This window comes from Hyla sarda, chromosome 4 (assembly GCF_029499605.1).
Source record: "Hyla sarda isolate aHylSar1 chromosome 4, aHylSar1.hap1, whole genome shotgun sequence".
Taxonomy (NCBI): domain Eukaryota; kingdom Metazoa; phylum Chordata; class Amphibia; order Anura; family Hylidae; genus Hyla; species Hyla sarda.
Window position 1 is genome coordinate 173,431,213 of NC_079192.1, and position 14,049 is coordinate 173,445,261.

General features: G+C 45.0%; 1 protein-coding gene across 1 annotated transcript in view; it reads left to right on the forward strand.

The window, feature by feature from the left end:
* HCN4 (hyperpolarization activated cyclic nucleotide gated potassium channel 4) overlaps nucleotides 1–14,049 on the forward strand; it is a 485,567-nt gene that overhangs the window by 97,562 nt on the left and 373,956 nt on the right. Inside the window, exon 2 of the mRNA XM_056572770.1 lies at nucleotides 11,431–11,573. Coding sequence (XP_056428745.1) covers nucleotides 11,455–11,573 — 119 coding nt within the window. The 5' untranslated portion in view covers nucleotides 11,431–11,454. The remainder of the gene's footprint in view (nucleotides 1–11,430; nucleotides 11,574–14,049) is intronic.

Below are 14,049 nucleotides of genomic sequence, written 5' to 3' on the forward strand. Positions count from 1 at the left end.
ACATTAAAGATGTTCTGGCCGCACGAGAAATTCCTGCTAACCTACATGAACTCATTCATCTAGCCACTCGCATTGACATGCGTTTTTCCGAAAGGCGTCAGGAGCTCCGCCAGGATATGGACTTTGTTCGCACGAGGCGTTTTTTCTCCCCGGCTCCTCTCTCCTCTGGTCCTCTGCAATCCGTTCCTGTGCCTCCCGCCGTGGAGGCTATGCAAGTTGACCGGTCTCGCCTGACACCTCAAGAGAGGACACGACGCCGCATGGAGAATCTCTGCCTGTACTGTGCCGGTACCGAACACTTCCTGAAGGATTGTCCTATCCGTCCTCCCCGCCTGGAAAGACGTACGCTGACTCCGCACAAAGGTGAAACAGTCCTTGATGTCAACTCTGCTTCTCCACGTCTTACTGTGCCTGTGCGGATATCTGCCTCTACCTTCTCCTTCTCCACTAAGGCCTTCTTGGATTCCGCATCTGCAGGAAACTTTATTTTGGCCTCTCTCATCAACAGGTTCAACATCCCAGTGACCAGTCTCGCCAGACCTCTTTACATCAATTGCGTTAACAATGAAAGATTGGACTGTGCCGTGCGTTACCGCACGGAACCCCTCCTAATGTGCATCGGACCTCATCACGAAAGAATTGAGTTTTTGGTCCTCTCCAATTGCACTTCCGAAATTCTCCTTGGACTACCCTGGCTTCAACACCATTCCCCAACCCTGGATTGGTCCACAGGGGAGATCAAGAGTTGGGGTACCTCTTGTTTCAAGGACTGCCTTAAACCGGTTACCAGTACTCCCTGCCGTGATCCTGTGGTTCCCCCTGTAACCGGTCTCCCTAAGGCCTATATGGACTTTGCTGATGTGTTTTGCAAAAAACAAGCTGAGACTCTTCCTCCTCACAGGCCTTATGACTGTCCTATTGACCTCCTCCCGGGCACTACTCCACCCCGGGGCAGAATTTATCCTCTGTCCGCCCCAGAGACTCTTGCTATGTCTGAGTACATCCAGGAAAATTTAAAAAAGGGCTTTATCCGCAAATCCTCCTCTCCTGCCGGAGCCGGATTTTTCTTTGTGTCCAAAAAAGATGGCTCCCTACGCCCTTGCATTGACTACCGCGGTCTTAACAAAATCACGGTAAAGAACCGCTACCCTCTACCTCTTATCTCTGAACTCTTTGATCGCCTCCAAGGTGCCCACATCTTTACCAAACTGGACTTAAGAGGTGCTTATAATCTCATCCGCATCAGAGAGGGGGATGAATGGAAAACGGCATTTAACACTAGAGATGGACACTTTGAGTATCTGGTCATGCCCTTTGGCCTGTGCAACGCCCCTGCCGTCTTCCAAGACTTTGTTAATGAAATTTTTCGTGATCTCTTTTATTCCTGTGTTGTTGTGTATCTGGACGATATCCTGATTTTTTCTGCCAACCTAGAAGAACACCGCCAGCATGTCCGCATGGTTCTTCAGAGACTTCGTGACAATCAACTTTATGCCAAGATGGAGAAATGTCTGTTTGAATGTCAATCTCTTCCTTTCCTAGGATACTTGGTCTCTGGCCAGGGACTACAAATGGATCCAGACAAACTCTCTGCCGTCTTAGATTGGCCACGCCCCTCCGGACTCCGTGCTATCCAACGTTTTTTGGGGTTCGCCAATTATTACAGACAATTTATTCCACATTTTTCCACCATTGTGGCTCCTATCGTGGCTTTAACCAAAAAGAATGCCAATCCTAAGTCATGGCCTCCTCAAGCGGAAGACGCCTTTAAACAGCTCAAGTCTGCCTTTTCTTCTGCTCCCGTGCTCTCCAGACCTGACCCATCTTAACCCTTCCTATTGGAGGTAGATGCCTCCTCAGTAGGAGCGGGAGCGGTCCTTCTACAAAAAAATTCTTCCGGGCATGCTGTTACTTGTGGTTTTTTTTCTAGGACCTTCTCTCCGGCGGAGAGGAACTACTCCATCGGGGATCGAGAGCTACTAGCCATTAAATTAGCACTTGAGGAATGGAGGCATCTGCTGGAGGGATCAAGATTTCCAGTTATTATTTACACCGATCACAAAAATCTCTCCTATCTCCAGTCTGCCCAACGGCTGAATCCTCGCCAGGCCAGGTGGTCTCTGTTCTTTGCCCGATTTAATTTTGAAATTCACTTTCGGCCTGCCGATAAGAACATCAGGGCCGATGCTCTCTCTCGTTCCTCGGATGCCTCGGAAGTAGAGCTCTCTCCGCAACAAATCATTCCTCCTGACTGCCTGATCTCCACTTCTCCAGCCTCCATCAGGCAAACTCCTCCAGGGAAGACCTTCGTCACTCCACGCCAATGCCTCGGAATCCTCAAATGGGGTCACTCCTCCCATCTCGCAGGCCATGCGGGCATCAAGAAATCCGTGCAACTCATCTCTCGTTTCTATTGGTGGCCGACTCTGGAGACGGATGTTGTTGATTTTGTGCGGGCCTGCACTGTCTGTGCCCGGGATAAGACTCCTCGCCAGAAGCCCGCTGGTCTTCTTCATCCTCTGCCTGTTCCCGAACAACCTTGGTCTCTGATTGGTATGGACTTTATTACAGACTTACCCTCATCCCGTGGCAACACTGTTGCTTGGGTGGTCGTTGATCGATTCTCCAAGATGGCACATTTCATCCCTCTTCCTGGTCTTCCTTCTGCGCCTCAGTTGGCAAAACAATTTTTTGTACACATTTTTCGTCTTCACGGGTTGCCCACGCAGATCGTCTCGGATAGAGGCGTCCAATTCGTGTCAAAATTCTGGAGGGCTCTCTGTAAACAACTCAAGATTAAATTAAACTTTTCTTCTGCTTATCATCCTCAATCCAATGGGCAAGTAGAAAGAATTAACCAGGTCGTGGGTGATTATTTACGGCATTTTGTTTCCTCCCGCCAGGATGACTGGGCAGATCTTCTACCATGGGCCGAATTCTCGTATAACTTCAGAGTTTCTGAATCTTCTTCCAAATCCCCATTTTTCGTGGTGTACGGCCGTCACCCTCTTCCCCCCCTCCCTACTCCCTTGCCCTCTGGTTTGCCCGCTGTGGATGAAATAACTCGTGATCTTTCCACCATATGGAAAGAGACCCAAAATTCTCTCTTACAGGCTTCATCACGCATGAAGAAGTTTGCTGATAAGAAAAGAAGAGCTCCCCCCATTTTTTCTCCCGGAGACAAGGTATGGCTCTCCGCTAAATATGTCCGCTTCCGTGTTCCCAGCTACAAATTGGGACCACGCTATCTTGGTCCTTTCAAAATTTTGTGCCAGATTAATCCTGTCTCTTATAAACTTCTTCTCCCTCCTTCTCTTCGTATTTCTAATGCCTTTCACGTTTCTCTTCTTAAACCACTCATCATCAACCGTTTCTCTCCTAAACTTATCTCTCCCACTCCTGTCTCCGGTTCTTCAGACATCTTTCCTGTAAAGGAGATACTGGCCTCCAAAAAGGTCAGAGGAAAAACCTTCTTTTTGGTTGACTGGGAGGGCTGTGGTCCTGAAGAGAGATCCTGGGAACCTGAGGACAATATCCTAGATAAAAGTCTGGTCCTCAGGTTCTCAGGCTCCAAGAAGAGGGGGAGACCCAAGGGGGGGGGGTACTGTTACGCCGAGCGCTCCGGGTCCCCGCTCCTCCCCGGAGCGCTCGCTACACTCTCGCTCCCGCAGTGCCCCGGTCAGATCCACTGACCGGGTGCGCTGCGATACCGCCTCCAGCCGGGATGCGATTCGCGATGCGGGTGGCGCCCGCTCGCGATGCGCACCCCGGCTCCCGTACCTGACTCGCTCTCCGTCGGTCCTGTCCCGGCGCGCGCGGCCCCGCTCCCTAGGGCGCGCGCGCGCCGGGTCTCTGCGATTTAAAGGGCCACTGCGCCGCTGATTGGCGCAGTGGTTCTAATCAGTGTGTTCACCTGTGCACTCTCTATGTATACCTCACTTCCCCTGCACTCCCTCGCCGGATCTTGTTGCCATTGTGCCAGTGAAAGCGTTCCCTTGTGTGTTCCTAGCCTGTGTTCCAGACCTCCTGCCGTTGCCCCTGACTACGATCCTTGCTGCCTGCCCCGACCTTCTGCTACGTCCGACCTTGCTTCTGTCTACTCCCTTGTACCGCGCCTATCTTCAGCAGTCAGAGAGGTTGAGCCGTTGCTAGCGGATACGACCTGGTCACTACCGCCGCAGCAAGTCCATCCCGCTTTGCGGCGGGCTCTGGTGAACACCAGTAGTGACTTAGAACCGGTCCACTAGCACGGTCCACGCCAATCCCTCTCTGGCACAGAGGATCCACCTCCTGCCAGCCGGCATCGTGACAACCACTACCCCGTCGTACAGTTCTGCTGGCTCACCACAATAGTTGTAATTGTCAGCCTGCATATGTAAAGCTTTATTTAATGCTTCTTTAAAGTAACTACCCCTTACATGGAGCTAGATGTTTGTCCATTATTGCAGATGGTTGTGTCCAGTCATAGGGCGGTATTTATCAATTTTACCTGTTGTCAGTTTCTTTTTACCTGTTTTTTATTTACTTTGGTTTTTATGGACGTACACTAAATTTATCATTTGGTGCACGTCCTTTAGTAATTTTGGCACAAACGCGAAATTCAGCTTTGGACAGCGCCTTTTACACAGAAATAGAGCAGCCATTCCGGAGTCTCTCCTGCAGCTGGTCAGCAAGCGACCTGAGTGTTTTTTTTCAGGGGTTTTGTAGCTACCTAGTCAAATGGAGTGTCCTTTTTACATTCAAAATATTATTTACAAAGTCCCCGAAATGTAAGCAATGGACGAGTAAATGATTGTGGAAAGATGCGATCGTGTTAAAAGCACCAACCATAGTAGAATTGACCCTAACCATATTCTCCCTTTGGTGTGTGTGTTTTCAATGTCAGAATATTGTTGGCGGTGATTTGTGTCAAGCATGCGCCATATACCGCCAGTTTAGAACCAAAGAACAATTGACGTTATTGATAAATTACTGACCACTGCAAAAATCATACACAGAACCGTCAAAGTCCTAGCAAGTTTACAGTTTGACAGAGGAGAGAATGCGCCAAACATTGGCGCAAAAAGTCATTGCGCCAAAGAAACACAATAAAACACATAAATCCAATGATAAATGCCCCCCATAATCTCTACAAACATTAACACTTTAAAAATGCAGTAGTAGCATCATAAACTTTAAAACTTTGTGTTGAAAAGCACCAAAACTGTTTTCTCAGTTGTAATAGATTTATCAAATGTACCACAAACAAAAAAAAACAAAAGCACCAAAGTGATACTATACATCTGCTAAAAGCATAGTCTGTGAAAGACACATCATTTTAGGAGAAGCAGAGTATTGTCACTGTCCATCTGAGTCTAAAGATGTACTTTTTAAAGATACATTCAAGTATATGTGCTGTATAAGCAGAAGCAGTTAAAAAGACTGGTTGTCATAATTCTCATTCCTGGGCTTTGTGTAAGGACTGCCTATGCCATGTTCACCTGGTCCAAAATGTGCAGAATGTCCAATTTACCAAATGTACAAGATTTGTAACACAAACTGATCCGAAATATGTGGTCCATAATATGAGCCAGATTTTAATCCTTCCTTAAAAGATTTAGTTTACATTGAAATCTGCAGCAGAAAATCCTACGCATCAAATCTGCGTACGTGTGAACGTAGTGAATAAGAGAAAGTAAAGGCTAAGAAGAATCATATAATAGGCTAGTGTGAACCATACCCTTAGAGAGCTGGCATATTGTACAAATTTATTGTGCCATGTGCAGGATTCTAATAATGTTGCTAAGATGCACCATGTTTGTCTCTATAAATGAACAGTGGTATATTTATGGAAGGACCTGCAAATGTCTGCAGGAATAAAAATAATGGCTGCTGACATGGCATTGCACATGTAACAAAATACTTTTTAGATCAACAATACCACTACAGTACCTAGTTGCAAATCATTGTTAGCACCTTTCCTTGTATTGTGAAGTACTGGAGAAGTTACTATGGTAACCCCTGACCGGATGACCGGATAATGATTATTTTATTGTATTTTATGCTTACCCATATTACTGTCTTATTAAACTAACTTACCTTAAAGGGGTACTCCGGTAGAATAACAAATGTTTTCAAATCAACTGGTGCCCGAAAGTTAAACAGATTTGTAAATTACTTCTAATGAAATATCTTAACCCTTCCAGTACTTATCTGCTGCTGTATACTACAGAGAACGTTGTGAAGTTCTTTCCAGTTTGACCACAGTGCTCTGTGCTGACACCTCTGTCTGTGTCAGGAACTGTCCAGAGTAGAAGCATAGAAAGCATATCCCCATAGAAAACCTCTCCTGCTCTGGACAGTGGCAGACACAAACAGAGGTGTCAGCAGAGAGCACTGTGGCCAGACTGGAAAGAACTTCACAACATTTTCTGTAGTAAATAGAAGTCATATACATATCTGTTTAACTTTCTTGCACCAGATGATTAAAAAAAAATGTTTTCCACTGTTGTATCTGTTTAAGTATTCCAGTACTGATCAGCTGCTGTTTTCTTTATAGGAAGTTGTGTAGTTCTTTCCAGTCTGACCACAGTGCTTTCTGCCGCCACCTCTGTCCATGTCAGGAACTGTCCATAGCAGGAAAGGTTTGCTATGCGGATTTGCTCCTGCTCTGAACAGTTCCTGACATGGACAGTGGGTCAGCAGAGAGCACTGTGGTCAGACAGAAAAGAAATTCAAAAAGAAAAGAACTTCCTCTGTATTATACAGTAGCTGATAAGTACTGAAAGGATTAAGATTTTTAAATAAAAGTTATTTACAAATCTGTTTAACTTTCTGGCACCAGTTGATTTGAAAATATTTGCTTTCCACCTGTAAGCTATTTAATGACAAAAATCTCAATTGTGGGGGATATGCCACATGTCCTCTTTAATGTGTAGGATTTACAATAGTTTTGTCCCATTTCATCATACATCTCTAACAGAGGTGTATCTTTCTTGAAAAGGCTGGGCCCCATAGAAAACATATGAATCTCCCAATATAAAGTGTGATCTACACCAGATGTAGTCTACGGGTTAAGTAGGATAGCTGGAGTGTTACGGAGCTGGATGTGGATCCTCTAACCTGGGTGGGAGTGCCGTAGTGGCTCCGGGTCAGGGCCCTGCGCATGCGCCGTAATGCACATGTCGGGACGAACTTACGCCACACTGGTGTGGTATAGGAGAGAGCATAGCAGTCACGAAGGTAGCGTCCCTTGAGAAAGTCGGGTGAAGAAACGTACGTTGGGATGGTGTGGACAAGGGCTAATTATTGGTAAGTGAGGGGGTTTTACATTGCTTGGCGTTTTATTTAGGATGTAGTGGATTATACATTATGGAGCATTCAGCTTAGACTAAGTTAGGGGCTGGTGGTCTATACCCCCTTGATTTACACTGCATCCCACATAGAGCCTTTTACTATTGCTTCTACCTCACTTGTTATTCTGTTTATTACTATGATTGGACATTTTGCACTTGCCCTACCAACATATTCAGGGTCGATTCTGTTCACATTAATTTCATTGCTTTATATACTGTAGTTGGTATTTTGTCTCATTACTATTTAGTCACATATGGTGACTTTTTTTAATATATGGTATTCTAATAAAATTTAAGTATTTTTTCAGTAGCAATTGCTCTTTGTCTTTTTCTTTGTGTTTACGTTAGTTATGGAGCTATACTGATTTGATTATTGATTAGACCCTCAGCACTTAGTACATAAAATGTGGATTGCAAAATACATAATATCATTTTGATGCTGTACTTTCTTGTGTCAAGTTATTCATAAGGTAGAACAGGTACAGTGCAGAAATGAGGGCACAGGACAGCAGGTTGGTACAAGGCAGGGGAGACACAGACACTGGTGACACTGTTTCACGCTTGTTTGTGTGAAGACTAGACTGTCCCCTTTCACAAGTTAGACTGTCCTCACTGTGCATTTCTGCTGACTTCCACCCCCATCTTCTCCATCTCAACTTCTTAGCTGTATAATACTGGGGGAGCTTGGTGGGGGGAGCACTGGCACTCTTCAGGTTGCACTGTCAGCACTGCAGCTGCTTTATGGAGTGAACATAAGCCAGCAACAGTTAGTTGCAGGGAGGTTCACTCAGATGCTGCAGGCTGCCACTGCATTCCTGAGTCCTGACTTTTAACCACAGACTCCATAGTATTATTTTAGGCTTAGTAGCCTTGAAGAATACCTATGTATTCTTTTTCTATCACTGCAGGTAGGGCTGGGCGGTATACCGGTTCATACAAAATACCAAAATTTTTGTCCTGCACGATATGAATTTTTCCCCATACCACAATACCGGTTTGGCCCCTCCCCATCGGGAATTAATTAATTATCAGCCCAACGCTGCGCTGTCCCCAGATCGGGGAACTAATCATATGTGATGGCTGGCTGGAACTGTGTACTTTATGCTGTATCTCTATGCTGTATCCCTATGCGGCCGTCAGCCTATCATCGGCCGCAGCGATGTTCCACCTCGGCCGGATATAGGCTCAGCTCACTGTCATGTAAGGAGCTCTGGCCGGCTTCTTACATGACAGTGGGCTCAACCTATCACCGGCTGAGGTGGAACATCGCTGCGGCCGGTGATAGGCTGACAGCCGCATAGCGTACAGTACAGAGTTCCAGCCAGCGCAGGCGGCCCGCAACAGACAGGAGGACGAGGAGGGCAGCGCTTGCGGGTGACATATGTGAGTAGTACCTCGTTGGGGACAGCGCAGGGCTGGGCTGATGATTAATTTGGGGGAGGGGAAGCAGAACAGCGCTCGCGGGTCACATGATTTAAGGGGAGGGGAGAAATACAGTGGAACCGCCATACGTTACAAAAATACCGTGATACACATATTTGGTCATACCGCCAAGCCCTAGCTGCAGGTAAAAAAGATTAAAAGAAGTGGAACCAGGCCTGGGCTGACCAGTTAGCATCAGCACTAAGCTGAAACTTGTGGCAGTTCTAGTGGAGAGGGAGGAGAAAGTCAGGTGGTGTACAGTACAGAGCACATACAATTTTAGCTGCAATTCATCTGAAAAGGCAGGGGGTGGGGCTTATCAGGAGCCTCTTATCAGCATCTTATTGGGAATTGATGTTTAATGGAGTTACATTTTAATTGTGTGGGGGCATTACTCTTTGAGAAACTATGGTAAGGGAAGAGGTAGTTAGGTCGAGTGGTGGATTTGGTATAGATTTTCTGCTAAGAATATTGGTGTAGGAATGGTGCACATTTTCCAGTATGTTGCCATACACTAATGGCTTTTGTTTCGACCTAGTTAATCATCTGGACTATAGCAGGAGCTCTTGTACCTCAAATTCATATCTCTTCAGCGTAACAAATACATTGCAAGATGACATATGAGAAACCTGACGAGACATTAGTCTTAACCCTTTTGGAATACTAAACATGGTTTTCTATTCAAACCCTCTTAGATTTGAATGAGATTATATGCTCCCCTTAGATCTAACTTAAAAAAATGTGCACCCTGTAGATGACTGAACAAATTGGGAATCAAAGGTAGCGGGTATTGGTTTTTAACTGTAATCGTGTACAATTACAAGCAATCAATATATAGATATAGCCTTCAGAGTTTCTTAGCCACTCCCCCTCTCCCCCTCAGAGAAGTCATTAACTTTTTGTCAGTGGGATATTTGTCAAGAGCCATAACACAAATAGTCTAGATTTAATTCAAGGAACAGTTAACATACTGGCAACACTTTGATTGATAACGTTTGCTCCCCTACTATCTAGTTGGGCTGAAACAAAAATCTGATTTAAATTTAAACATTTTACAATTAAACGTTTTCTGGAATCATTAGAAGAGAATGCCTGTGTGGCTTGGTGATCATCTCTGGACTCAACTAGGTGCTGAAGTTTTCTTGCTGTTGTCTCTTGTGGCAAGTGCTGATTCAGTGACTGTCATCAGCATAGCAGAGGCCGAAGACCCTATACTAAGCTTATTCCTCACAGATTGGTTTGGTGGCTTCACTCTGCACAGACTTTGCTCCAGAAAATTTGAGTGGGTACTGGAATCCAAGGAGAAACCTAACAGGGTTCTTTACATTTCTCTATAAGTCTAATATCCACGCTTATGGACAGGGACTTATGGACAGGGAAAACTCTAATGTCTCTATTGATAGATAGTGAACTAGCATGATAACATCAGTCAGGTCCAAATGAGGTTGACTCTAGAGGTAATTTCAATTGGAATCTGTAGCCCAGCACCTACATTAAGCTCAGTAATTCTCTACTCACCACTTTTTCTAGCAGAAGGAGTGACATTTATTTGCAGTGGTGTGCACTTTTTATGTTGTTAGCAGCAAAAAAATGCCTCCCTAGAGGACAGTTCCCAGCAGACAGAAGGCCCACATTTGCATGTCCTGTTGATGCATAGATATTCTGAATTCCAACCTCTGTTCTCTACCAAAAATGTGTGGTACTGGAGCTCAGAAAGATATGTTTTTAACAACATAAAAGAATGAAAGTTTTCTTGTCCTGCAATTTGATACTGCCATTGGACAGTTGCTCAAACTACAGTTGTTGGTGGATAGTTTAACAACAGCCTTACAGTTTTTCAGTTTTAATAAGTATTTTTTAAAGCAATCTTTCTTTTCTTTATTTATGACAGTTATTTACACACTTTCCCCAGTTCTTTTACATTTTAAAATTTTCATCTATTACGGTATCAAATCTTATTAAACATCAGCATCCTTGCCAAGATCCAGTTTAAAACTTAACTCCTTACTGATCATATTTATACTCTCAATACTACGATCTAACAAGGTCTTAATGACTTTAGGCTAGGTTTCCACACAGGTTTTTTCTTACGTTTGTCTGGAAATTTGCCACTGCAGTTTTTCAGCCGAAGCCATAAGTGTATTCAAAAGGAATTGGAAATATAAAGGAAGGACTTCGACTTTTCCTTTTTGCTGGATCCACTTCTGACTTTGGCTCAAAAACTGCAGTGGCAGTTTTCCATAAAACCCGGAAAATAGCCTTAGGGTGTCTCTTGAGTGGTATTGCTATATGTTATTCCTGTGCAAATAGGTATTGTATTATTCGACCAGGTTCAACATTTATTCAGCCATAGTATATTTGTATATTTTCTTGTGATGAGACAATTGTGTCTGTATAACAATTTTTTTCCTATATGCAAATTATACATTGCACTATACTATTGATTATGCTACCACTCCAGGAGACCCCCTTTCAGTGTGGTTGCACTCCTGCACTATATTTATTTTTAAGGGTATTATGGAACAATTTATTTAGCTATTTAACTGTTCTCATGGCACAGTTAAATAGGGGGGAAAAAACATACTTACCCCTCCTCCCCTGTTGCTTCTCTGCTCCAGCTATTTTTGTGCCAATCCCCAACTACAATGCACTTCCTTGTGTCTATATCACACAGGGACCTTTCCACTCAGCTAATCAAATGCTGCAACTGTGTCTGCCTCAACCATTGATGATTAGAAAGATTCTTGTGCAACACAGGCACAAGAAGTGGCAGAGGACGAACACACAAATAGTGGACACCGCAGGAGAGCAAGGAGGGTAAGTATACAATTTTTTTTCTATTTACCTTCACGTTGAGCACAGTTTAAAAGGAAATTACTTCTCTAGAATACTCCTTTGTTTGAAGTTATATTCATGTAAACAAATGCTATTTTGTATGATTTTGTGTGTGTTATTAATTTGGTGGTTGTTTTTTTTTTTAAACATTAATAAACATCATTTGATGTAGAACAATATCACATGTCAAAGAGGTATTTTGACGTCAGATAAAAAAAAATATATATACAGGTGAAACTCGAAAAATTTGAATATTGTGCAAAGTTCATTTATTTTAGTAATACAACTTAAAAGGTGAAACTAATATATAAGAGAGACTCGTTACACTTGAGCTAGACTCGAACAAGATATTTCAAGCCGTGACTTGTCATAATTGTGTTGATTGTGGCTCACAGCTCATGAAGACCCCAAAGCCCCCCCCCCCCCCCCAAATTACAATAATTTGGGGAGCCATGTCATCTGCTAGTGTTGGTCCACTGCGCTTCATTAAGTCCAGGGTCAACGCATCCATCTACCAGGAGATTTTGGAGCACTTCATGCTGCCTTTTCTATTAAAGGGGTGCTCCGACCCTAATACATCTTAACCCCTATCCAAAGGATAGGGGATAAGATGTATGATCGTCGCTGAGGACCCCCACAATCTGTCATTGCACACCCACCTTTGTGAGCTCTCCGCAGCGCTGGAGGCTCCGAGTGTGTAGCGTGACGACCACAAGGCCGGAAGATTGTGACGTCACACTTCAACCCCTCAATGCAAATCTATGGGAGCCCTGTGGTCGTCACACTACACACTCGGAGCCTCCAGCACTGCGGAGAGCTCACAAAGGTGGGTGCGCAATGACAGATTGTGGGGGTCCTCAGCAGGGGGACCCCGGTGATCATACATCTTATCCCCTATCCTTTGAGGGTAAAAACCTGGATGTCGCCTGCCATAGCAAGCCCATGCTGCCTTGCGGCAGGCGCTGGTGAAGACCAACAGCACCTTAGACTCCGCTCCCCGATACGGTCCGAGTGATCAGCCACACAGGTTAGAGGATCCACATTATGTTCCGTAAGAGCAAGATCCGGCCATGGATCCCTCTGGGGTTCCTCTGCCAGAGAACCCAGATCTCGCTTCCATCGTGGTGCTCCAGAGGAATATGAGGGGGATCCCAAGTCCTGTCGTGGTTTCGTGACTCAGTACGATGGCGGAACAGTTCCTTATGGAACGAGCAAAGGTGGCCTTCGTCCTCAGTCTCTTAACTGGAAGGGCTTTGGCCTTGGCAACTCTGATTTGGGATCACAGTGATGCTCTCACAACCAATCTCCAGGCATTTCTGATGGAATTTCGGGGTGTCTTCGAAGAACCTGCTTGAGCTTCCTCCGCTGAGACGGCATTGCTGAGTCTTTCTCAGGGCAACTCCTCTGTGGGTGAGTATGCCATCCGAATTCGTACCCTGGCATCGGAGTTATCTTGGAACAATGAAGCTCTTTGCGCCACCTTCAAGAGATGATTATCAAGTCATATCAAGGATGTCCTCACTGCCCTGGCATTGCCATCTAACCCGAATGAACTTATACAGTTGGCATCCCGGATTGATATCCGTTTCTCTGAGCGACGTGAGGAACTACGCCAAGAAAGGGAGTCTGCACGTCCTCAGCGCTTTCCTCATCTGGCACTTGTCTTCCAGCAACCACCGCAATTCTTATTCGTTGCCTCCTGCAGTGAAGGCTATGCAGGTGGATCGGTCTTTCCAGACGCTGCAGGAAAGAAATCGCTGAGGAACTGAGAATCTATGCCTCTACTGCGCCATTGCGGATCATTTCCTAAAAGATTGTCCTCTACATCCACAGTCACAGGGAAAGGCTCACGCCTAGGGTTTGTGGGAGAGGCCTCCCTAGGTGTGAATATCACCTCTCCAGCTTTTCCTATCCTTCAAAGAGATTATCTCCATTCTTTCCTTCCTGGACTCTGGCTCCGTGGGAAACATTATTGAATTATTGATGCCTCCCTAGTGCATAGGCATCGTCTGCCAGTGTCTCACCTGTTAAAGCCCTTATATATCTGTATGGTAAATGATGAAAAACTGGACTGTACTGTGCTATATCGCACAGAACCGTTGTCTATGCAGGTTGGAGTCTTGCATAAGGAGAACTTGTCCTTCTATGTTCTCCCTCATTGTACTTCTCCTCTTTTGCTTGGCCTACCTTGGCTGCAACTCCATGCTATGCAGTTGGATTGGAAAACTGGAGAAGTTCTTTGCTGGGGTCCGCAGTGCAACAACCACTTTATTCATATACATTTGTCTAAATTGGAACCATCATCTTGTCCTCTGCCTAGTTTAAACAACAAAGACAGGGTCTCAAATGGCTGGAGGTGCTCAACCCCAAATGCAGTTGTGCATTTATGCTGGGGGAGCAGATCTTGCCCTTGTAGTCTCTTGCTAGGGGCAATCCCCAGCATAAAAATGCATACAAT